Raw genomic sequence first — 22,622 nt, 5'->3', positions numbered from 1 at the left:
TCATGGGTGTGTGGGCTCAGAACTCATAATCTGAGCATTAGCGATGGGGCGGTGAGGGGATGACTGGTTTGGGGTGGAGGCAGGCTCAGGGCGGGCAGGTTCATTCACTGGCATCACTGAGCTGCTACTCTGGTGCCTGGCTCTGTGCAGGGGACGCAGCGGTGGCCAAGACAGCTCAGTTCCTCCCCTTTCAGAGTGGATGCAACACGTATTCATTAAATGATAATCTAACTGTATTGGTATTATCTGGTTGAATCTTGTCCCTGCCACTTGCCAGTCATGTGACTTTAGGCCAGTGACTGCACTTCCCCAGGCCAGTCTCTCCATCTGTCAGATGGAGAGGATCTAGTACCTTCCTTATGAAGCTGGAGGATTTGATGAATTAACAGGGGTAAAGGGATTGGCGCAAATAACCAGTCTTAGAGGCATTTGCTTTTTGTTTTTAATCAGAACAGGTTGGGGAGGTGTCCGGCCCAAAGGCTGAGGAATGTTCCCTGAGGAAGGAGCCAGGATAGAGAAATTTCAGAGCTATCTTTAGCAGAAGCTCCAAGGGGAACAGAACACTCTAGGGACCTGAAAGGCCAGTATCGCTGGCTGGTGGCAGAAAGTGTGAGGAGGAACAGCCTGGGGTGAGGGAGGTGAGCTGGGGCTGGGAGTTTAATCCCTATCCTGCCAGAAGTGGCAAGGCTGCTGGCAGCTTCTCCGGAGGGGAGTGGTGAGACCTTGGTTTGCCTTTTTAATGGCTTCCCAGCTCCATGTGAACAGACACTGGGAGGCAGCAAGGTGTCCAGTGAGGAGGCTCTTGCAGAGAGAAGGCAGTGTTTTAGAAGGTGGTGGTCACTGGTGAGAAACAGGTGGAAGCAACACTGACATGGGTTTGACAAGGTCTGGGGACTGAGCTAATCAGTCTCTTCTGTGTAGATGGAGCCTGTCTGGCTCCTGGCTGTAACCCCAGCCCACAGAGTAAGTGGGTGGTGGGTTTCGGGGAGGGGGAGTTGGGGTGATGCCCAAGAATGGGACTGGATGGATTCAGGGGGACCCTGTAAGAAGGAGCTCTGGTTGAAGGTCCTCAGAGATCCAGCCCAACCCTCGGGCTGTGGCACAGGGGGAGAAGCGGGGGCGCTCTGCAAACATGTCAAAGCTGGGCTGTGGCCAGGTCCTGTCACCCTGGTTCGGGGCTGCAGCAGGCTAGTGGCTGGAGTCCTGTGGTCTGAGGAGCAGGGCCTGGCCGCAGAGGCCGGCCCGCAGCCCGCCAGCGGGCACCACATACTCCCGGCCATCGGCGGCCCGCGAGGGCGAGAAGTCCGTCAGCTGCAGGTTGCTGTCCCGGACTTGGTCGTAGTCCCACAGCTGGTAGTGCCAACTCTTGCCCTGCTTGGAGAGAAGGTAGACGGCTCCTGGGGAGCCTTCCTCCGGCACGGATGGTGGCTGGTGGGGCATGCCGGGCTCTGGGTGGAACAGGCCTGGCAGCTCGGGGTCCTCCGTGTAGCCGAGGCCAGGCACAGCCTGCACACCCAGCAGGACCCCTGGGAGGAGAAGGGGAGGCTGTGAGTAGGAGCTGAGCACTGATGAGGTGCTGGTTGCCCAGCCTCGATCACCCCATTGTCATGCAGAAGTCAGCAGGGGTCAGCAGGCAGAGAGCCGGCTGGATTTGGACCCAAGGTGTTGAGTTCCGAGAGCTGCAGGCATTTTACATCCTGCCTCTACAGCCTGTCAGCACAGGGAGGTGGCAGGGCGGCACTGAACAGAGGAAACACTGTGACCCATTGGCCTCCAGGTGTCCAGGAGGGCGCTGCTCAGAGAGGCGCCCTCAAAGTCAGACAGCCATGCACACAAGGGGGCCTCCATCCAGGCCACCTGATGTGCCAATCTGGCCTTCTTTCAGGCAGATGGAAAGATGACGATGGCAATCATAGCTAACGCTTATTGGGACGTGTGACATACCAGGTACCATTCAAACAGTTTTACTTCCTCTGCCAATGAGATGGGTACTATTGTCACCAGGATTTCCAGATAGGAAAATGGAGGCCCTGGAAGTGGCTGGACCAAGCCTGCAGCTCAGACTGTTTGATTCCTGTCCTCGTTCTGAGTTCCTGTCTGTGGGAAGCCCAACTGGCAGACACTGAGGCACCTGCTGCCAGCCAGGCCCCCTCTAAGGACCCTATGGGGATAGAGATGGCCCAACCCTGGTTCCTGCCTCGAGACCAGTGAGGAGGTGAGACTGTGAGGAGGGATGACTGGGCTGGGGAGATCCTGGGTGAGGGCACAGGATATGGGAGGGGGCACCCACCTGTGCTCACTGCCCAGTGGGCCTTGTGGCCCTTCCGCTGACATGGCTCGTGGTTGAAGTCCTCATCGTAGCTGGCACTGGGGTTAAGACCAAAGCTGTGGTGTGGCCCTGGGACCCACCCTTCTCCATCCCTGCCCAGCTCCCATCCCAGCTGCAGGATACGGGATTAGCAGGGGATGTCCGGCGACAAGGTGCTGTAGGACATGGTCTCTGTTAGGACCACCCAGGCCACCACAGAGCACCTCTGCCTGGCAGCCCAGTGCCTCCTGGGCCAGCCTGCCCATGTCAGCCACTGCAGGGACAGAACAGACAGAGAAAGAGGGATCACCGTGGGCCTGGCAGCATGCCAAAGGCTTTCTGGAATCAGTGCCCATAACCTTCACCTTGACCATCACCTCTCTGTACAAATGTAGGAAGTGAGGCATAGAGAGGGTAAGCTGCTTGTCCATGGCCACACAGCAGACAGTGGCAGAGATGGGCTGGGAACCCAAGCAGCCTGGCTCCAGAGTCCACCTCGTAACACTCTGCTCTACTGGATGGGGAAGGGCCCAGAGAATGGAACAAAGGCCCCTCATGCACCTGGTATGTCCCAGCCAACCTCTCCAGTCCCTTCCTGCAGAACACCTGGCTTGAGACCCTTCCACACCCAACTTACCAGAGAACATCTCCCCTTGGGCCGTGTAACCCCTCTCCATGGCCACCTGCACCACTCTCTCCAGGGGTATGTCGCTGTGGGGTGCCAGGAGGGTGCCTGCCATCCACAAGGCCACTAGCCCGCACCTGGGGAGAGACAGGCCCAGCCCCTCAACCCCTAAGTCGTGTCTTTCCTGGGCCCCCTCTGCCCTGGAAGCTGGAGTGTGGGGAACAGGTCTGATGCCCTAGGGGAGCTCCCCTCTCCTCTCCCAGGCCGAGTAGGGAAAGACATCACCTGGGCTTCCAGGAGGAAGAGAGATGATGGACCAGATTCGTTTGTTCACTTGCTCCTTCGTTCCAAATGTTTACTGCATGTGCACCCTGACCTGTAAGTTCCCCTCTCCCTCCCCTCCTCCTCCTCTCACCTTCTCCCCAGGTTGCCTGGGATGAACCAACTCTTCCCACCCTCCTGGGTCAATCCTCACAGAGCCTGGCAAGGGCAGAGGCTCAGAACCACGGCCTGCCAAAGGGCTGGGGTCCTGGATCAGGGCACGTACTGAGGGCCTTCTTGGATGAGGGAGGGCACGTCAGCACAGAAGAGGATCCACTGCAGGTCACTTCTGAAACTGAATCAGAGCCACACTTAGGTCACGCGGGAACCAGCTCCTAGAGTCCCCGCACTGAGGTCTGGCTCGAAGTGGTGGGATCGAGGGACGGTGAAGGGGAGGAACACAGGCTTGGCTGTCCTGAGGCCTGAAGACACCTTAGCTGGGTCAGACTCCCTTCACCCCTGATGAGACACTTCCCCTCTGCAGCCTCAGCTTCCTCATCTGCTCAGCGGGAATCATTCTTCCGCCTGCTCTTTCTCTCAGTTACTGATGGGGCAAAGAGCAGTTGTGCAAAAGCCGCAACTAGCAGCCAGGGAGATTTATTTATTAGAGGAAATTTCTTGAAGGGCTGTCTCTACATCATTGATGAAAAGCTTAATCCATAGTCAATCTAAGAAGGGAAATTTTTATTCAAGCCAACCTGGGGACTATAACTCAGGACTATAACTCCCACCATTAGAGGTCAAAGCAGTTACATAAATTTTTGAGACGAAGGGTTAGTTACATGTCAAATGGCATATTACTGACAGTTTACTCAATCCAGATCTGTAAGTACAAAGCAAGCTGTGGGTCATAGGTCATTGTGGCCCCTTACAAGGTCAAGGAAGGTTGTTTAAAAAAAAAAAAGAGAAAAAGAACAAAAAAAAGAACAAAGGTTGTCTCCCCTAAGAGTTGTGATCCTTGATGAGATTAAGAAAGAATGTTCTTCCCTAAGGAGGTTTGGTTAATGCAGATGTACAATATACACTAAACGGGAGGGAGGAGGCCCAAAAGGGAAAACAAAAACTTTATGTTTAAATTTTTCTGTTTACCATAAAATAGGAATTTTATTTCATCAATATCCAAACTCTGGAAATTTTTCCCCCTCAAGCCAGTTTCTCAGGCAGTTAGACAGCGTTGAAATCTCTTCACTCAGCCTTGAGCAAAACCAAGTAACATTTGCTCCAGGCCTAAGCCATCACCTTGACAGAGTCCTTACAGGTCAGCCCAGCCCCTCCTTAGGGAGGCCACTCAGAACGTTCTGGTGACTCCAATCCTTCTCCCACCTCCCACCCTCCCAGGGCTCAGGAGGTGTAGAGTAAGTTGCTTATACTCTTATTTCAAGGCCGGTGAAAGAGCAAGGCCTGGGGGGGGGCACCCTCCTGATGAGAGGAGACCATATCATGGCCCAGTGGCCAAAAGCCTGGAGCCTGGCCGCCATGCCAGAGTTGAAACTGGGCCCTTCCTCTTCTAAGCACTGTGGCTAAGTGACTTTACCTCTGTGAGCCTCAGTTACTTCATCTGGAAAATGGAATAATAGTTCCTGTCTCATGGAATCGTTGAGAAGATTAAATAAATTAGTAAGTAAAAACACTCAGAGCAGCGCCTGGCACATGGTAGATGGGCAGTAATGGGTGGCGGTTATCTGCATTATGTTTGTCTTACTATGGTTGGGCCGTTTAGTGCAGACTTCAACTTGTCTAGAGGGCTGGAAGTTTCTTCTGAGTCTGGGCAGGTCACTTCTCTCTCTGTCCTTCAGCCCCAACCCAGGTCTAGCTCCCCACCCGTCCTGCCTCGCTTTCTGGGTGTCCCAGCTTCCTCCTGGACCCCTAGACTCCAGTCCCTCACCTCCACTCCTCAAAGGTAGCCTTTCTTCCTCCCCAGAAGGGCACAAGGCCCTTCCACAGCTCCCAGGGCCCTCAGGACAGTCCACCTGCCTTCACACGGCCCCTCCGATGCCCCGTGTGGTCTGCCCACCTGGGAAACCCCACGTTTGCCACCTCCTTGGTCCTGTTAAAGAAATATTTGCAGGTCCTTGAAAAGAACATCTCTTCATTTCACTCTGGGCCTGGGCACAAGCTGTTTCCTCTTACCACACACCCCTGCAACTTGAACAGCACTCAAGGGTCCTCTCCACCCTCTCCAGGCAGGCCCCACTGACTCTCAACCCGCTGGGCTCCCTCCTCACAGCTCTGACCACTCTGGGTGGTCACTGCCTGGTGAAGGGAGGGATCTGTTTCTCCCACTGGCCTAGATGCTTATGAGGGCAGGATCTTTCTTCATTGTTGAAGGTACACCGGCACTGAAGGGGTCTAAGTAGGGGGCTGTAGCAGTCAGGCCCTCTGACCTTGAGGAAATAAGAAACCCCAAGAGGAGATGGCTGAAGTGATCTGGGAACAGGTGGTTTGGTGTGACCCCAGGTGGGGGCATGGGGACCCTACCGGTCCTTGTGCAGCTTCAGGAGCCTCTGGACGTCCTCTCTGCCCCTGGGGACCCGGCCGTCCTTCTCCAAGGCCTCCTTCAGGAGCTGGCTCTTCTCCAGGCCGAAGACATGAGGGGGCGCAAACACCTTGGCAGGGGGTGGAGGCGGCATTGGGGGTGGTGGGGGAATAGGGGTCTGGAAGCTCGAGGAAGAGGGTGGAAAAGTTAAATCCGGGAGATCTGGGGGTAGGGGAGGAGGTGGAATGATGGGGGCCTGGGGTGCAGGGGCTCTTGGTGGCTCTAAGGGAGGAGAGCATGGAGAAATCATTTTGGGGTTTGTGACTTGGACTGGAAGGTCGAGAATAGAAGGATCCTCCAAAATGTGTTGGTCTAGGGATGGGGATTTTGAAGGTTTTGGAGCTGAGTTCCAGAATCTGCGCGCTGAGCAGTGGGACTGAAAAAACCGGGGCTAAAATTTGGAACTTTGGGAGCAGGGATTGAGGCTAACTCAAATCATAAGAAATCTTAGGGTTAACGGGGTCCTTTAATCTGGAACCAGATATGCGGTTGGAGATGAGTTGCAAGGTTCAAGGAGCTAGGAGTTAACTTCTTATCTCGGGCTAGATTTGGCAACTTGGAGTTGAATTTCAGGACATAAAGGCTTAGACCTGGGGTGAGACGCCTAAAGTTCGGAATTCAGGGTCCCAGAAGTAAAGACTAGGGGAATTTGGGATAGATTCCCCCCTCATATCCCAGACCCGACTTTGGAACCTTACAGCTGACCTTTTAGTCAGAGATCAAAAGGTCACCTCGCAGGGAAAATAGCCTAGTTGTGGAGAAAAGTCCTGAAATCAGAGGGAACAGGAAGAGTCTCGTGGGTTGGGGAAGGCTCAGAGATCGGAGCTCGTTGGGAGCCACGATACGGCTGGAATTGGGACCAGAGTGGGAAATTAAACGCGTCTCCGGGTCCCGCAAAATGGCGGACGAAGCGCATGACCTTTCCCAAATCCCGTGGTAAGACACGAAACTCGTGTCCGCCCCTTTAGCGATCACGTGACAGGGAACTCGAAACAGTGGGGGAGAGGCGGAGCTACCAAAGAACTGCCTCCGGGGAGACTGCTGAGAGAGCCGCGTCTGGATTGGCAAGAAGCGCGTGAGGGGGCGCGGCCTTCACTGATTGGTCCGTAGCCCCGAGAGTCGCAGAAGGCGTAGGGCTTGCAGGAGTGGGCGGAGTTTCTCCTGAGGCGGGAACCTAAGTGTCATTTTGATTGGCAAGATCTGGGTCCGGGAGCAAGACTTACTCTGATTGGCTAAGCTACCGGGTTTCCACGCGGGGATTGGCTTGTAGAAAGAAAAAGGCGGGACCAGGAGAGGAAGTTTTTCTGGTCGGCACTCAGCAACACAGCGGAGGGCGCTTACGGGTGCTGCGACTCTGTCGGTGAGTATTCTTAGGCGCAGGCGACCGTCGGCGCCAGGCGGGCGGAGTTCTTGGCGCCCGGGTCTTCCCGCGCCTTGTGTGGGGGAATCATCTTACCGCTGTGCCAGGCCAGGGCGCCGTAAAGTCGTGCCTCCTTTCTTAACGCGTTCTTACAGCCGGGCCTTTTGTCCTGGGCCGCCCTTTGAGCGCGTGGGCCAGTGCGAATCGCCCCCTAGGATGCTCCGCCTACTGAGTCGCGTAGAGCATTCTGGGACTAGTAGTAAACCTCTCGAGAGTTCCCTCACCACGCGGAAAGAAGTGGTCTCCTGCGTTTGCTTTGTTTTCTGAGTTGTGCTTCCCTCTTCCCTTCTCCTGCCTTACCCGGCTTCCTCTTGTAAGGAAGATCCTTTAGCAACCCTCACTGGGACAAGGATTTGGAGAAACCTAGGGCTGAGGTTACTTTTTTCATTCTTTCAGTCCTACCTCAGCAACTCACTCCATGGCAGTTCCCGAGACCCGCCCCAACCACACTATTTATATCAACAATCTCAACGAGAAGATCAAGAAGGATGGTGAGTTCTCGGGGTGGTCCGGACTCCAGGCTATCCCGCACGAGCCGGCCCCCGTCTTCTGTACCCAGCATTCACTTTTCCTCAGTCTTTTCCAGCCAAATTGTTAGAGTTAACCCCTCGGCGTTTGCACATGCTGCTTCCTCTCTTTTTAACACTTCCTCAGTTCATCTTACACTCTGCTCATTAACCTGGTTACTGTTCCTCATCCTTCAAGGTTTCAGCTCACCGGACCCCTTCTCTAGGAAGCCTGCCCCCTCCCCTTTCCACTCAGGTGCCAGCCTCTGACTTCCCATGACCCTGGACATCCCCCTTCAAACCTTGGTCGTTCTGGGCTGTCATGGGGCTCTTTCCTGGCCTGTGAGCTCCATGTGGGTAAGAACTGAAACTGTCTTGTTCACTATCATGTTCTCAGAGATCGGTCCACAATGCAAATGTTTCACAGAAGTGAATAGTGATGGCTAACACTACCAGGCGCTAATATATGAATCTTGATTTCATTAAGTTTCACAACAGCCCTGCAGGAAGAACGTATTCCCATTTCTCAAATTAGGATACTGAGACTCGGGTGATACTGTTTGCCCAAGGTCACACACCAAGGAAAAGTGGTTGAGGCCACCAGCATGGAATTCTACTTAAGAACTCGATTCTTGACATCAGATATACTTGTCCATTTTCTTGAGCAAGTTATACTTTTATTGAACCTCATCTACTGGGCAGAATCATAACATGGTCTTTGCATGGATGTTACGGGGATTATATTAGCTAAACTTCTGTGCAGCTTCTTTTTCTGGTGCCCAGCAGGTAGTAAGAGTGGGGTAAGTGCTAGTTCTTACTATCACCTCAAGAAAATTGTCAGGAGAACCAGAGGAGCTTGCTGGGATTAAGCTTGAGGTTACTGATAAAGTTGTTATTGAAGATAACAAGCTACGTAAATCCCTCATACTCTTTTAGGGTATCATATCCAGCCAGTATTCTGTGGACCTAGGGACACATTGGCAACTGAGACCAGTCCTGGTCCTGCCTTCATGGAGCCACGGTCCAGTGGGAGTGACAGATGTGCTACCAGACAGCGATATCCCAGAGTAGCCAGGGCCGTGGTTGAGGAAGCACAGGCCGAGTGGTCAGGGCTGGGATTGGGCATCTAGAAAGAGGTATTCATTCAGTTTCATAGAAGAGGAGACATTTTGGAAAAGCTTTCCAGGTAGAGGAAGCAGTATTTGTGTTATGGTGAGGGAAGAGAGAGTTCCTAACCTGGACCAGCATGTGCAAATGTCTAGGGGCAACAGAGTCTATGGAATTCTGGGAACGAGTAGTTTTGTGTGCCTTAGACTTAGAAGCCTGTGCCTCATGGAGAGCCTTCCAGTGAGCAGTGCATTCTGGCTCATGGGGCCTGTGGACTGGGTAAGGTGTTGGACTTTGTCCTGAGGGTGTTGGGGAGCCAGGCAAGGGACAGAATCAGTTGTGAAAGATATTCCCAGCTGTGGAGGGTGAACTTGAATGGGCCAGAGAGGAGACTGGGGAGAGGTCCAAAGTCCAAGGTCCAGGGGAATGACTCAGGGCCAAACTGAGTTCATGGGGATGGTGGATGGCGACAAAAACCAGAACTGTCATCAGACTTTTTGGCTATTTCCTTCCCTTTTTACCCCATCCCCCCACCACACCCCTTTTTCCTCCTACTGTCTCTTTCACCAAGCATTTTCAGTTCACATATCGTCTTTGCATAAGATTGGTATCCTTTTCTGGCTGTCAGATGTGGCAGACCGTTTGCTAGTGAGGTATGGTGGTACTGGGTTCAGATGGACTTGGGTCCTGGTCCCGGTGCCAGCTCTGCAGGGTCTTCCCAGTGCCCTTGGGACCCTCCTCCTTGGCAGTGATAAATCCTCTGAGAGCCTCTTTCCATGTTAGTAACATTGGGACATTTATCATTGCTACCTCATGGAGTGGTTGTGAGAATTTGGTGAAGTTAATGTCTGTAAATCACTTGATGGTATCTTTATTTGTGCAGATGTTTTTGCAGGTTTGTGTGCTGGTGACTGCACTGCTCCAGGGAATACTGTGGTAGACAAATTGGACAGGCTCGTAGCTCTTCAGAAGGAGAGCTAAACAAGTAAACAAACATGATGTCAGGAGGTGGGAAATGGCCATGAAGGAAAAGCAAGGAGGGTCCCAGGCTGGAGGGGAGAGTGATACTAGATGTTTATTTAAACAGGGTGGTCAGGCAAGGCCTCAGGTCACAACATTTCCACTGAGCCCTGGGTGACTGAAGGAGGCAGCCATGTACACCTTGGGAGAAAGGTGCTCCTGGCGGAGTAGTAAGTAGCTCCTGGTAGTGCAGAGGTCCTGAAACAGAGTCGGTGTGATGGGCCTGAAAAAGGACTGGGAAGCCAATGTGGCTGGAGATATAGGAGTGCAGGTGGAGTGTGGGGAGAGATGAGGTTGGAGAAGTTGGCCCAGGGCCACATCACACAGGCCGATGTCAAGGTGCTAGAGAAGATGAAAAGAGGTGCTCCCATTTACTGTACATTGGCCACGTGTCCTTTGTGTGTCTGTGACTCGTGTTCCTTGTGCAGCAGCGTTGTTGGGTATATCCTGTTACTGTTGACCTCTTACAGAGGAGCACACACACTGAATGCTTGGCTGCTGCTGGGATTGCTGACCAACAGCATGCTGGGTACTCTTGTCAGTTGCCTGATGTTTCCCTTCTGGGCTGCATTTCCTCTGAGCAATGGAGCTCCAGCCTCAGAACATGGTACCAAGGCCTCTAGTCACCCATGGGTCTTTCCTTCCCCCACTGCAGAGCTGAAGAAGTCCCTGTACGCCATCTTCTCCCAGTTTGGCCAGATCCTGGATATCCTGGTATCACGAAGCCTGAAGATGAGAGGCCAGGCCTTTGTTATCTTCAAGGAGGTCAGCAGCGCCACCAACGCCCTGCGCTCCATGCAGGGTTTCCCCTTCTACGACAAGCCCATGGTGAGCACTGTGTGTAGAGGAGTGGGTGTGCGTACCCGGGTAAAGTGCTATTGCCAGCTGGTTGGGACTAGACTTCCTGTCACCTGTGGTCCGGGCTCTAAAGGATGGGAGTTTCTCTTGAGTATGTGCTGCCGAAGCGAGCACAGAATGGGAGCTTCTCTTGCTGTTCCTTAGCATTCACTGTTCCCTGTACTGGGGTGTGGGGACACACAGTGACCAAGGGAACCCCCAGCTCTGCCCTCTCAGACCCACAGTCCTGTCGGAGAGACATGGCTGTCTCCAGATGGTAATGACCGAGACCGGTCAGGGCTGGGACTGGGGAAGTGCACAGGGCTGGGGGAGCTTAGGGGAGGCATCTCACCCAGGGTGGGAATTTGCAGCAAAGGCTTTCTGGATGAGTAAGACTCGAAGGAGAAGAGTAGCTGGGGGAGGGGGTGGGGAAGACAGTGGACTAAGGCCTGGAGATAAGCAAGAGCATATGTAATTGAGGAAGTGAGTCAAGTTCATTTTGCTGGGGTGAAGGACGGGAGGTGGTGAGGAGGGCCTGGCTGGAGAGCAGATCAAGTCAGGTTAAGGAGCTAGAGTTTGTCCTGAAAGTGGACTTAATTCTAAGGGTGCTGGGGAGCCATGGGAGGGTTTAGGGAGATGCCTGTGGCTGTCGTGTAGGATGGATGAAAGGGAGATTAGGATTCAGTTGTGGAGGTGAGGCTGGAGGGTTGGGCCAGGACCAGGGCAGGGGCCATGGGTTGGGAGGAAAGGGATTGCAGAGGTTCGGGAGGCCAGGTGGATGGCCACGGGGACTGCTGTCTAGGAGGTGAGGTGTGGCTTGAAGTCCCTGCCCTGGACTAGAGTTCCTGTCATATCACTGGCAGACATCTTTGGTTCTTTGGGCTTTTTCCCTCGTCCCTCAATCAGTTTTCCAGTTTCACCCGATTGGAATATGCCTCCCTGAACCCGTTCCCTTGGAGAGGTGACAGCAGGTGTCAGAGCTTGCGGGTCCGAGGCAGGTCACTTCATGTGGAGGACACTGGCCCAGGGGTGGCAGGGCAGCCTGGAGCACGCACCTCCATTGGGAGAGGGCCGCTCTCCAACTCCGGCCTGTGGTCGCCTCTGGGTGTGCGAGCCCACAGTTGCCACATCTGCCATTGCTTTTCTGGAGCAGCTAGAAATTCGCTTTTGAGGACTAAAAACCATAAATCTTTTTGTCTTGACCCCTGCTTTTCTCCGAAGTTGGACCATAGGAAGCAGTGAAGCCCTGTGGACTCTTGTCAGGGCATTCTGTCACCTCTACCTTCAAAACATCCACTCCCCTGCCTCCCACCTGGTCCCAGCCACCACCCTCTCTCATCAGGATGGTGGCAGCGGCCTGCCCACTGGCCTCCCTGCTCGACTCCTGCTCCTCTTCTCCATCCCATGGCCGCAGCGCTTCTTGGGAGATGCCAATGAGAGGGCGTCACTCCCCTGCTTATGACACTCCACGGCTCCTGGCTTTCTCAGGAAAAGAATCATTCCCAAGGTCCCCTGTTGCCTCTGTGACCTTGTCTCTTCCTTCCTCATCCACATCGGTCTCCTTGCTGTGGCTTGAATCCCCGCTGCACTCGTTCGCTCTCTGATGACCGCTACCTTTGCTAGAGCGCTCTCTCCCTAGATGTCTGCATTGCCCGCCTTCCCCAGTGTCACTTCACCGAGCCCTTTCCCGACCACACTCTAAAACTTTCAGTTCTTCTCAACACTTCTGTAGTTCACTTTTTAATGTCATTTGTCATACCTTCCCCAGTGAACAAGCTCTGGGAGGGTGGGGTCTTCTGTTTGATGTACTCCTTGCTGGACGCCCAAGGCACAGATAGGTGCTAGGTAAACTGCTAAATGAATGAGATTTCGCCTGAAGATTCAGTTCTCTTGTGTGATTGAAAGGCCCCCTGCATAGAGTTAGTGTCCTGGCCTTGTTTTCTTGCTTCTGCCTTGGGCCTGATTCTCAGGGCTGTCCGATCTTCCCTTCAGAGTCCCAGCAACCACTTACTGAGCGCTTGCTACATGCCAGACACTGTCTGGAGGCTTAACTCATTTAGTCCTCTCAATCATCCATTGAAGTGGAAAATCACTCAATCCCCGTTTTACAGATGAAGGCACTGAAACCAAGTAATTTCTGTGACATTGCTCACCAAGCCCGTCAAGGTCTGATTTTGCATCCAGGTGGTTTGGCTCTGAAGCTCACTCACCTCAACCCTTCTGCTCTCTGCTTGGCAGCGCATTCAGTATGCCAAGACCGACTCAGATATCATCGCCAAGATGAAGGGCACATTCGTGGAGCGGGACCGCAAGCGGGAGAAGAGGAAGCCCAAGAGCCAGGAGACCCCAGCTGCCAAGAAGGCTGTGCAGGGCGGGGCGGCTGCCCCCGTAGTAGGTGCTGTCCAGGGGCCTGTCCCGGTAAGCCAGGGCCCAGAGATGTGGCCCCCTCACCATCAGGCCTTCCTCAACCACATGGCCTGGCTTGGGGGCAGGGTGAGGAGGGGTCTCCCCTTGGGGATTCAGAGGACTCCTCCACCTCAACCCCTTCCATTTTCTTATGAGAATTATGTGCGTGTCTGGGGGGTTGAGCACCTGGATGATGGTATCTCCACTGGGAAATGTCTCTCCGTGCCTGCCTATTTCTCAGGATCTTCTTTCTCTGTGTCTCAGTCTCTTTTCTTTCTCTCCTTGACTTTGACTTTGCTGTCCATGTCTTTTAGGTCAATGTGTATGTAGAAAATCCAGACGAAGCTACCAATTGACTGTTAGGATTAAAAAGTGAATTTAATTTAGCAAGGTTGCCAGATATAAAATCAACATGGAAAAATTCAGTTTTATTTCTATACGTTAGCAACAAACAATCAGTCTTCAAATTGAAAAGTAGCTCCAAGGAGTAAATTCAACAAGAGGTGTGTAAGACCACCCACCGGAGCTCTAGAACGTTGCTGGGAGAAATTGGAGATGTTCCTAGCAAATGGATGGGAAGACTTACTGCTAAGATGTTGGTTCTCTCCAAATTGGTTTAAAATTCAACACAATTCCAATCAAAATCCAAACGAATTTATGAGGACACTGACAGGCTGTCAGTAAATGTCTGGAAAGGCAAAAGAAGGCAGACGAGAGCAAAGCGGGGGCCTGCTATATAGTAATCAAGATGGTGCGGTGTTGGCATAAGGCTGGGAAGATGGACCAGTGGGGCAGAATAGTCCAGAAACGTCCACACGTGTATGTGATCACTCCATGTATAATCAAGATACCACTGCAGTCCAGCGGTGAAAGGACTTTTTCCCCTAGTAAATGATACTGAAACAATTGGATATATGTAAGAAAAAAAGTTAACACTACCTTTACTATATGTAAGTTAATTTGAGATGAATCATGGACCTTAATGTGACAGCTACAGCAATATTTTCTAGAAAACAGGAAAATGTCTTCATGACCTTGGTGGGGCATGAAGAGTGGAAACATCCTGTTTTCTAAACCGGATACAGAAAGCACAAAGTACTAAAGCTGGATGAATTGGACCCACGCTTTAGGTCTCCAAACCTCCTTGTGGGCCTTCTGATGGGTGGTGCTCTGTTTGTGTGACCTCACACTTTGGCATCAGCGATAGTGTCTGGGTTACCTTTGAGCTTCCCCACTCTTCTCCTCTCCTCTCTTCTGTGCCCACCTTTCTGTCCACCTTTGACTCTAGGTGTGATTCCAGCTCTGGCAGCCCCTGTCTCCCCTGGGTGCACGTGCTCTGTGCCATCGGGCCAGCTCCTTTCTGCACTTGCCCACACCCACCGTCCCTGTCCATCTCTGCCTTCCACTGTCTGTTCTCTGGATCTGTCTCTTTTTCCGTAAAGTTTATTTTTAGAATCAGGAGTACAGCATGCTTATTATGGTGTTTATCTCCACCACTTTCCGTTGACAGTGTTCTTATTTTTTTCCTAGACTTTTTACCTACGTATATGTCTGTGAACAACGTTAGGCCATTCTGACCAACTTTTATATATATATAAAAAAAAATTTTTTTTTAACTCTTTCTGATTGAATGTCCCCTGTGAACTTAGGTCTGTTTTGTTCCATCCACCTCTCTTTGGGTGCCTTTTTTGCCTTTTCCAAGTCTGGATCTTTCTCCCTGTGTCTCTCACACCATGAGTTTCCTGGAACAGCCTTTTCTCCTCTCAGTTTCCTACTGACAGTGAAAGCACACCCCGTCCCACCTGCCTGCACCCATCTCAGTCCTGCTCTCCCTGTCCCGCAGGGCATGCCGCCGATGACCCAGGCACCCCGCATCATGCACCACATGCCAGGGCAGCCTCCCTACATGCCGCCCCCTGGCATGATACCGCCTCCCGGCCTCGCACCTGGCCAGATCCCACCGGGGGCCATGCCTCCACAGCAGCTCATGCCCGGGCAGATGCCACCTGCCCAGCCTGTAAGTGTCTGGTCCTCCTGGGGTCTCATGCAGTCAGAATACAGGAATGGAAAGGGGCCGGTGGGGGCACTGTTTTAGGTTGTGTGTGCCTGGCAGGCCTCCCTGAGGGGGTGCTCTCGGAGAATGAGGATGTAGCAGTGGGGTCAGGCACCGGGACAGAGGAATTAGTGTGTTTGCTGGAGCAGCTTTGGAAGGTCAAGGGGAGGCTGGAGCAGGGATGGGCTGCACCTGGGTTCATTCAGTGAACTCCTGAGCACCCGTTTATGGGCACAGCAGTGCTCTCTGTGGCTTACGGTCTAGTGGAGGGTGAGGCGGGGTAGACAGGCAACAGCATAGGGTATGTCAGGTGACGGGTTAGAAGGATTCAAGCAGGGTTGGGGCCGGAGAGCAGGAGGGCCGTAGATCCCCCACCAGACTCATGGGCTCTCATCTCCCGCACAGCTTTCAGAAAATCCACCAAATCACATCTTGTTCCTCACCAACCTGCCGGAAGAGACCAACGAGCTCATGCTTTCCATGCTTTTCAACCAGTAAGTAGGGCCTGTGGCTGGGCAGGAGCTGGGGGGGGTGATGGCCAGGAGGTGGCACCGTGGAGACGGGCCTCAGAATTTTGCTGGCGGAGCCCTGAGCCTGCTTAGGCTTTGCAGGCGAGACAGCAGCTACAGGTGTAAAAGGAGGAAGAGGCCGGGCCCACAGCAGCAGGGAAGGGTGGTGATGAGGCTGGAGGTCAGCAGTAGCCAGGGCGTGCGAGCCGTCCTCCACCTTCGTGAGGGTGGGGCGGGGGGCCATGCTCTGGGCCTCATCTTTCCAGTCTCTGGATTAGACAAAGGCAAGGTGCGAGTAAAACAGCAGTGAGATGTCACCGAGCGCTGGCTAGGCTGGCAGAAGTCAGCCCGTTTGTTGCAAGCGTGGGCGGTGGGGATGCTTGACCCCTCGTGCCCTGCGGATGGGATGCAGAGCCCTGGGCCATGGGGTAGGGTAACTGTCCTCTGTTTAGTGATATACTCACCTGGTGGCTCTGCTCTGACTGGATATCCTACAGAAATTCTTAACAAGAGTCCCAAGGGGCTGTAGCTGGGGTGTTTTCTCACGGTATGTGGGGAGTTGGAGGCAGCCTGGGAGAAGGGAGGGGTCAGATGCAGATGCTGTTGGGGGAGGGAAATAGCTGAGTGGTAGAGTGCATGCTTGGCATGCATGAGGTCCTGGGTTCAATCCCCAGTACCTCCATTTAAAAAAAAAATGCAGACGCTCAAAAAGGCATGCTGCTCAGCAATTAGAGGGAACGGGAAGGGTGGCATGATAGTTCTTGATGCTCCTACCGAGAGGAAATTTTGAAAAACTGAGTAAAAGAGAAAAATATTACCACATAATGTACCACATCCACAGAACAATGTGTATTTTTTAAGAATACTGATGGAAAAAAATGATAGCCAGGAAACATGGGGATGGTTGCCTAATGGGGAAGGAAGTAGGGAATGAGAAGAGGGAAACGAAAGAAACAGCAGATCATACAAGTCAGGGTAATGGTTATTTCTGGAGCCGAAGTGGGTGGGTTGTGACTGGGGAAGGATGTGGGGGGAGGGGCAGTGTTCTGTCTCTTGACCTTAGTTATGGCTGCAGGTGTGTTCATGTTAAAATTTGTCATTATATGATATGTTTACATTGTGCATACTTGTTTATGTTAGAATTTATCAACGTAGTGTCATACATTTTGGGTTGGATAATTCTTTGTTATTGGGGCTGTCCTCTGCTTCATAGGGTGTTTAGCAACATTCCTGGCCCCTACCCACCAAATGTTAGGCTAAAATGTTAGAGGGAAGTGCCCAGTCTGGATCCCTGAGGTCTCTCCCTTTCCCTCAGGTTCCCTGGCTTCAAGGAGGTCCGCCTGGTCCCCGGGCGGCACGACATCGCCTTCGTGGAGTTTGACAATGAAGTGCAGGCAGGGGCCGCTCGTGACGCCCTGCAGGGCTTCAAGATCACCCAGAACAATGCCATGAAGATCTCCTTTGCCAAGAAGTAGCACCCTGTTCCCATGCCTGCCCCTGCCCCCTGTCCTGGGGCCACCCCTCCCTCCCTCGGCTCAGTCCCCTGAAGGTAAGTCCCCCTCGGGGGCCTTGGAGCCGTGTGTGAGTGAATGGTCGCCACACAGCATTGTACCCAGAGTCTGTCCCCAGACATTGCACCTGGCGCTGTTAGGCTGGAATTAAAGTGTTTTTTGAGGTTTGTTTTTTCACAAACATTTGTTGTTTTGATTTTCTTGTCCTCTGTGTTTCCCTTCTCTGCACATGAGAATATTCTGGGTGTTTGGGGATTGCAACCTTGGGAAAATACACAGAATAGTGTAACAACATTGTCGAAACTAAAATCACTTACTACTTTGGCAGATTTCTATTTTACCTCAATCAACATTCAGGGCAGGAAATTGAAACTCAGGCTGCCAGGTACTGTCGGGCAGGTTCTGTACTGCACAAGGATGCCACCTTTCATGGCTCACCGTTCACTCTGTAGATTTGTATGTTTACTCCAATCATTTTCTAACATGATAGAGTGTTAAGGAAGAGGTTTTTCTTCAGTGTTTTCTACACAAAAATGCCTTCTGTCCTACGAAGGGTCCCACAGAAACCACTCTCAGTACTTCAGGAAGAAAGAGAAGGGAAATGGGTGTGCATGAAGTCACGGGAAGGGTAGTAGGAATGGCAGCTTGGGTTGGAGACACTTGGTCCACAGATCGTTTCTACTGTCCAAGTTTGCAGCCTAGAGCTGCAGTCTGTAGAGTTCAGCGCGATGTCACTGCTGCTACTAGGAGTGCCCCAGCTGACGTGATCACACAGGGGGAGGGCCCTTGACCAGGTGCTGGTGCCAGAAAGGTGGCCGCCTCACACACGGCTGCTCTCCCTTGCCGGCCAACCTCCAACCAGGAGCTTCGGGCAGGTGGGTGAACCCAATTCTCTGGTGCCCTAGCTGTGGGGGGTTCTAGGAAGTGTGGTTTCTGGCTGGACAGTCATGTCCCAGCTGAAGCTGTGGATAAGAAGGGGAGGTTGAACAGGGGGACCTTAGCAATCTGTCACACACCTGACCTGGAAAGTTTTAAATTGACTCAAAAAATAAAAAATAAAAAAAATATATATATAGCTTAAAACCCATTGTCATACCATATAGATGGGAAAATGAGAACACTTGCCAGAAGCAGAAAATTAACCACAAAAATAAATACAGAGAGACTGTTAAATTCTCTGGATATTTTTTTGAGTGTGCCAAGACTCAAGCCCCAGCTCTGCTCTCTCCGTTAAAAGCGAACATCAGTGTTTGACACACTGAAGACTTGTGGCACCAAACTCACACTCTTGTAGGATCTGAAAGACTGAAAGGGGAAGAGGGCGATCGCCGCCTTCCCTAAAAGGCACAGTGTTCTTGCAGACGGCGCGAGGGAACACTAGCAGCCACGGGTTTATGGGTCGCACCTAGTTTCTACTGTCCGCCTGGGGGTGCTCCCCGGCTGCTGCCCTCACAGGCGATTGATGTCCGCACTCTGAGCTTCATTTTCTTCCTGCGTAAAGAAGAATCTTTGTTAATACTGTGGTGTTTTTGTACTCGCTACTCCAGCCTACAAGCCTTTCCCCCCACCCCCTTACCCTCCCCAACCCCTGTGCCAGGCATTTAGCAAGCACTTAATAAGTTCAGCAAATAACTTGCCAAGCCCCTACTATGTGCTAAATACTGTCCTTGGCATAGGATATGCAGTGTGAATGAAATAGACAAGCTATTTTCAACTGCTGTGTTCTGATACAAACAACTGACGATGGGGTGGTGGAGCTGGGGACCAGTAACCGGGGTGGTCACGGGAAGCCCCTCTGAGGAGGTGACATTTGAGGAGAGCTGTTGATACTCTTGTACTTGGTGCTGGGTGTTGAGCATGTAGAGGTGGCTTAGGCCCCATCTTTGCTAGAGATGATTTCCCCATCCCAAGCCTGTGTGTGTTCCTCCACTTCCCCCTGAACTAAAAAAAAGTTTGGACTTGGAGCCAGTGTGAGAATGCTTCTGAGGGAAGAGGTGGCTGTTGAGGCATGTGGATCTCTTTGAAGCACAGTTTTAGAGATGAGACTTGAGTTCAGATCCTGCCACTCTGACCTTGGGCACCTGACTGAGCTCCAAGCTCAGTAGTGCTGGGTGTGGACCTGGAACCAAACCTGGCCCCACCGCTTCCCACCTTGGACACATTCCTTAAGGCTCTACACTTCCATTTCCACATAAAAGCGTGTTTTGATAGCCCCCTTTGAAGGGGAGGCAGACTATACATTTGAGCTAATAAAATAAAGATACGTGTGGTGAATGCTCTATAAATAACCACTGGGATAGTAAACAATAGAGTTTTATTTTTCCTATTTTAAAGAGAAGAAAGGTGAGGCTCTGAGAGGAGACATAACTTAGCCTGGGTCACCCAATCAGGAAGTGGCTTATGAGGATAAGTAGCAATTGTGGCAGGACATTGCCTAGCTTGAGGCCCAACATACAATACTCCGCTTGGGAACTGGGGTTATTCCTGGCAATCAAAGGGCTGCCTTGTTCTCCTGCCCCTCAGCACAGGAAATTCCAAGGTGGTTTTCCATACTGGCTTCTTTCGTTCTGTCTAGGGGGACAGCAAAGGGGCTCAGGTCCCCAAGCTGACTCAAGAAAGATGGAATTGAATATCTTAACTTGCCCGACTGGGCCTCTCTGATTGCTGAGGGGGTGGCTGTCACTTGGAGTGGCCTGGGCTGCCTGGGGCCTATCTGAGCATTTCCTAGTGTTGGCTCTCCTCACCCTGTCCTTAAAATGGTTCTGGCTGTGTAGCAGCCTCTAGGTGGTGTGGGTAAAATTTGGGACTGGTTTAAGGCGGGGACAAGAACACAGGTTTCCTTGTGTTGTTGGAGAGGGAGGGCAGGAGGAAACGAGACCCCATTCCTCTCTTGGTCACTCTCTTGCTCAGAGTCCATGATGGCTTGGTCCCTGGTGTTTCTTGGTATCATCTTTCTGTCTGCCTTCCCGGGGCCTAGTGTCGGGGGCCACCTAATGCCCAAGCTGGCTGACAGGAAGCTGTGTGCTGATGAGGAATGCAGCCGTAAGAGCTGGGGGTTGGAGGGCTTGGGGCTTGGGTTGCCAGTCTGTGCGGATGGGGCTGTCATTCCCCTTTATTCCTTCCCTAGACCCCATCTCCATGGCTGTGGCCCTTCAGGACTACGTGGCCCCCGACTGCCGTTTCCTGACCATACACAGGGGCCAAGTCGTGTATGTCTTCTCCAAGCTGAAGGGCCGAGGGCGGCTCTTCTGGGGAGGCAGTGTGAGTCTTGGGAGAACAGAAGAGGAAAGGGTGTGGGGCTGGGGTGGGTGAACCCTAATTTTTCACCTAAGGGGAAAATGTGAGGGGGGTGAACTGAAATAGAGTTTGTAGGGGGCGGGGAGCTTTTGTTATCTACTCAATTTTTACTTTGTTGAGCAATTATTACGGCATCTACTATAGTGCCAAACTGTTCTAGACACTGAAGGTAAAACAAAAATGACCCCTTTTACTCTAATGGAAGGAGACAAGCCATCAAAAAAAAAAAAAGTCAAGTATGTGCTGCTTGGAGAATTAATATAAAGTGACTGGGTGACTAATTAGCAAGGGGTTGTCAAGGAGGACCTTCTAGCAGGTGACTTGAAGCTGAGATTTGAATGACAAAGATGGAGCCAGCTAGTGTAGATCAGGGAGAAAAAAGTGCAGAGGTTTGTAGCAGGAGTGAGCTTGGCATCTTCCCAGACCCTGGCTTTTAACTCCTCTTCCCCAGGTTCAGGGAGATTACTATGGAGACCTAGCTGCTCGCCTGGGCTATTTCCCCAGTAGCATTGTACGCGAAGACCAGACCCTGAAACGTGGCAAAATCGATGTGAAGACGGATGTGAGTGTCTTGGGGGCTGGCACGGATGTGGAGGGAGGACCCTTGGGTTGTGGTGATGGGCAAAGATGCTCCTACCCTTGGCTCCCCGGCATACTAGCTGTGTGCTCGGGGACAAATTTCCTGCCTTTTCTTACCTGTAAAATGGGGAATGATTTCTAAGTCCTAGTCCAATTAACAGGTGAAAAAATTAGAGGGCTCTAGGCTAATTTGTATAGCACTTGTGTGGCCAAACCTGGCGCCTGCGGCTGCAGCATTTGCTAAAACCACTAGATCCTTTGTGGTGTGACCGCTGGTTTTCTTCCCACTGTTTCCCCTTTCTCTCTTTCAGAAATGGGATTTCTACTGCCAGTGAGAGCCTACCGCTGTCCCTGCTGTTTTTTTTTTTTTTTTTTCCCCTCTCCGGCTTTATGCAAATACACCAGTCAAGTGCAAACTGTGGGTCTCTGTGGTCTTTGTGGTGGGGATCTAGAAAGGAAACGTTTCCCCAGGTTTCTGAATCTAGCCAATCACCCCACTGACTGTAGTAACGTCAATGGTTGCTAAGCAGTTTCACGTACTAAAAGCTCTTTGCTCCAAGCTGGGTACCATAGGTGGGCACCTAGGCTTAGATATCACAAGCAAATGAGAAGGGGGAATAACCTAAACAGCCAAATTGGGGGATTGTAGTGTCCTCTTTAGACCAATAAGAGAACTATTGAACTATTGGCAATGAGTCAGTCGGATCATGAGGAAGACAAAAAATGCAGAGGAGAGGTTTTTCTAGGTTTTCTTACAAGATTATCTGCAAAGGGAGGTGGGAGGTTAACTTGGGTATCATCCCAATTTCATCCTTCCTGCCTTTGAGAGCTGTACTCTCCAGCCCAAGATCACTCCTCTTCGAGGCTCTTTCTGTCAGTCCTACCCTCTTCTCTGCATCCGTATGCCCGCCCCCAACTTAGCTCCTACCCAATCTGGAACCTCGACCCTGCCCCCAGGACTTCTGACCAAATCCGTTTCTCTGCTCCGCGAAGCATTTCTGTGCCGCCCCTTCCCACTGGCTCCGCCAATCGTTCGTCTTGGTCCCGCCCCTCTTTCACCGCCAATCGGCTCTATTTCCCCCGCCCCGTGTCCACTGAGTCCACCAATCCCTGCCTTCGGGAAGCGTGGCCAGGTATCCCGCAGCCCCAGCGGGTCGCGCCGGAGGGGGGTGGAGGCGGAAGTGGCGGCGCCGGCCCCGGGAATAGGAAGGAGCCGGGGCTGCAGCCCGAGTGGAGCGGCTGCCAGCCGAGGAGCAGGCGCGGCCGCGTCGCCATATTGCGGCCCTAAGTGGCCGTGACCGAGTCATGGCTGAGACCTACGGTAAGGGTGGTGGGCTGAAGTTAGGGTCTGGGGTCTGGGCCCAGGGAGGATGCGGCCTGTGGGTATGGGGCGGGGCTTTATACCTCAGGGGGCGGGGTCTGGTGGAGGCTGGGAGGGGCTTAGTGAGTCTGATGCTGAGCTTAATCGATTTGGGCGGAGCCTGAGGGACTGGTGTGTGGGCGAAATAGATCTGGGGCGGGATTTGAGGAAACCAGTCTTGTTGGATCATGGTGGGCCTTGAGGGAAGGGGTGGGCTTTAATATGTC

The 22,622-nt window shown here is 52.4% G+C and overlaps 4 protein-coding genes across 10 annotated transcripts in view; 3 read left to right on the top strand and 1 right to left on the bottom strand.

Annotated features, from left to right (window-relative positions):
- Positions 1-425: 425 nt before the first annotated feature.
- Positions 426-7,151, bottom strand: C9H19orf54 (chromosome 9 C19orf54 homolog). Of its 5 annotated transcripts, none has more exons than XM_032485999.1 (7): positions 7,014-7,151; positions 5,733-5,915; positions 3,481-3,549; positions 2,946-3,070; positions 2,453-2,582; positions 2,291-2,361; positions 426-1,526 (listed from the first exon to the last, which is right to left on the bottom strand). In XM_032485999.1, exons 2-7 carry the CDS (start codon positions 5,882-5,884, stop codon positions 1,189-1,191), a joined length of 885 nt encoding a protein of 294 aa, XP_032341890.1. In that variant the 5' UTR covers positions 5,885-5,915; positions 7,014-7,151; the 3' UTR covers positions 426-1,188. The 5 variants fall into 5 exon arrangements, with proteins under 5 accessions (XP_032341890.1, XP_032341891.1, XP_006189891.1 ...); XM_032486000.1 differs by having other exon boundaries at positions 5,733-5,860; positions 7,014-7,150; XM_006189829.3 differs by lacking the exon at positions 7,014-7,151 and having other exon boundaries at positions 5,733-6,992.
- Positions 7,031-20,420, top strand: SNRPA (small nuclear ribonucleoprotein polypeptide A). Of its 3 annotated transcripts, XR_001366728.2 has the most exons (8): positions 7,031-7,150; positions 7,607-7,701; positions 10,499-10,671; positions 12,919-13,098; positions 14,930-15,103; positions 15,545-15,633; positions 16,964-17,197; positions 20,287-20,420. XR_001366728.2 is itself a non-coding variant. In XM_006189828.3 (7 exons), the coding sequence occupies exons 2-7, from the start codon at positions 7,629-7,631 to the stop codon at positions 17,121-17,123; spliced, it is 849 nt and encodes a 282-aa protein (XP_006189890.1). In that variant the 5' UTR covers positions 7,031-7,150; positions 7,607-7,628; the 3' UTR covers positions 17,124-17,340. The 3 variants fall into 3 exon arrangements, 2 of the variants coding, with proteins under 2 accessions (XP_006189890.1, XP_032341893.1); XM_006189828.3 differs by lacking the exon at positions 20,287-20,420 and having other exon boundaries at positions 16,964-17,340; XM_032486002.1 differs by lacking the exons at positions 7,031-7,150; positions 20,287-20,420 and adding an exon at positions 7,419-7,523 and having other exon boundaries at positions 16,964-17,340.
- MIA (MIA SH3 domain containing) overlaps positions 17,467-22,622 on the top strand; it is a 13,358-nt gene continuing 8,202 nt past the window's right edge. The window contains exons 1-4 of the mRNA XM_032486003.1: positions 17,467-20,201; positions 20,287-20,420; positions 20,908-21,018; positions 21,347-22,356. Coding sequence (XP_032341894.1) covers positions 20,075-20,201; positions 20,287-20,420; positions 20,908-21,018; positions 21,347-21,370 — 396 coding nt within the window. The 5' untranslated portion in view covers positions 17,467-20,074 and the 3' untranslated portion in view covers positions 21,371-22,356. The remainder of the gene's footprint in view (positions 20,202-20,286; positions 20,421-20,907; positions 21,019-21,346; positions 22,357-22,622) is intronic.
- RAB4B (RAB4B, member RAS oncogene family) overlaps positions 22,106-22,622 on the top strand; it is an 8,721-nt gene continuing 8,204 nt past the window's right edge. The window contains exon 1 of the mRNA XM_006189826.3: positions 22,106-22,356. Coding sequence (XP_006189888.1) covers positions 22,341-22,356 — 16 coding nt within the window. The 5' untranslated portion in view covers positions 22,106-22,340. The remainder of the gene's footprint in view (positions 22,357-22,622) is intronic.

This window comes from Camelus ferus, chromosome 9 (assembly GCF_009834535.1).
Source record: "Camelus ferus isolate YT-003-E chromosome 9, BCGSAC_Cfer_1.0, whole genome shotgun sequence".
Classification (NCBI taxonomy): Eukaryota; Metazoa; Chordata; class Mammalia; order Artiodactyla; family Camelidae; genus Camelus; species Camelus ferus.
The sequence above is the reverse complement of the archived record's forward strand: the minus strand, read 5'-3'. Positions and strand labels throughout refer to the sequence as shown.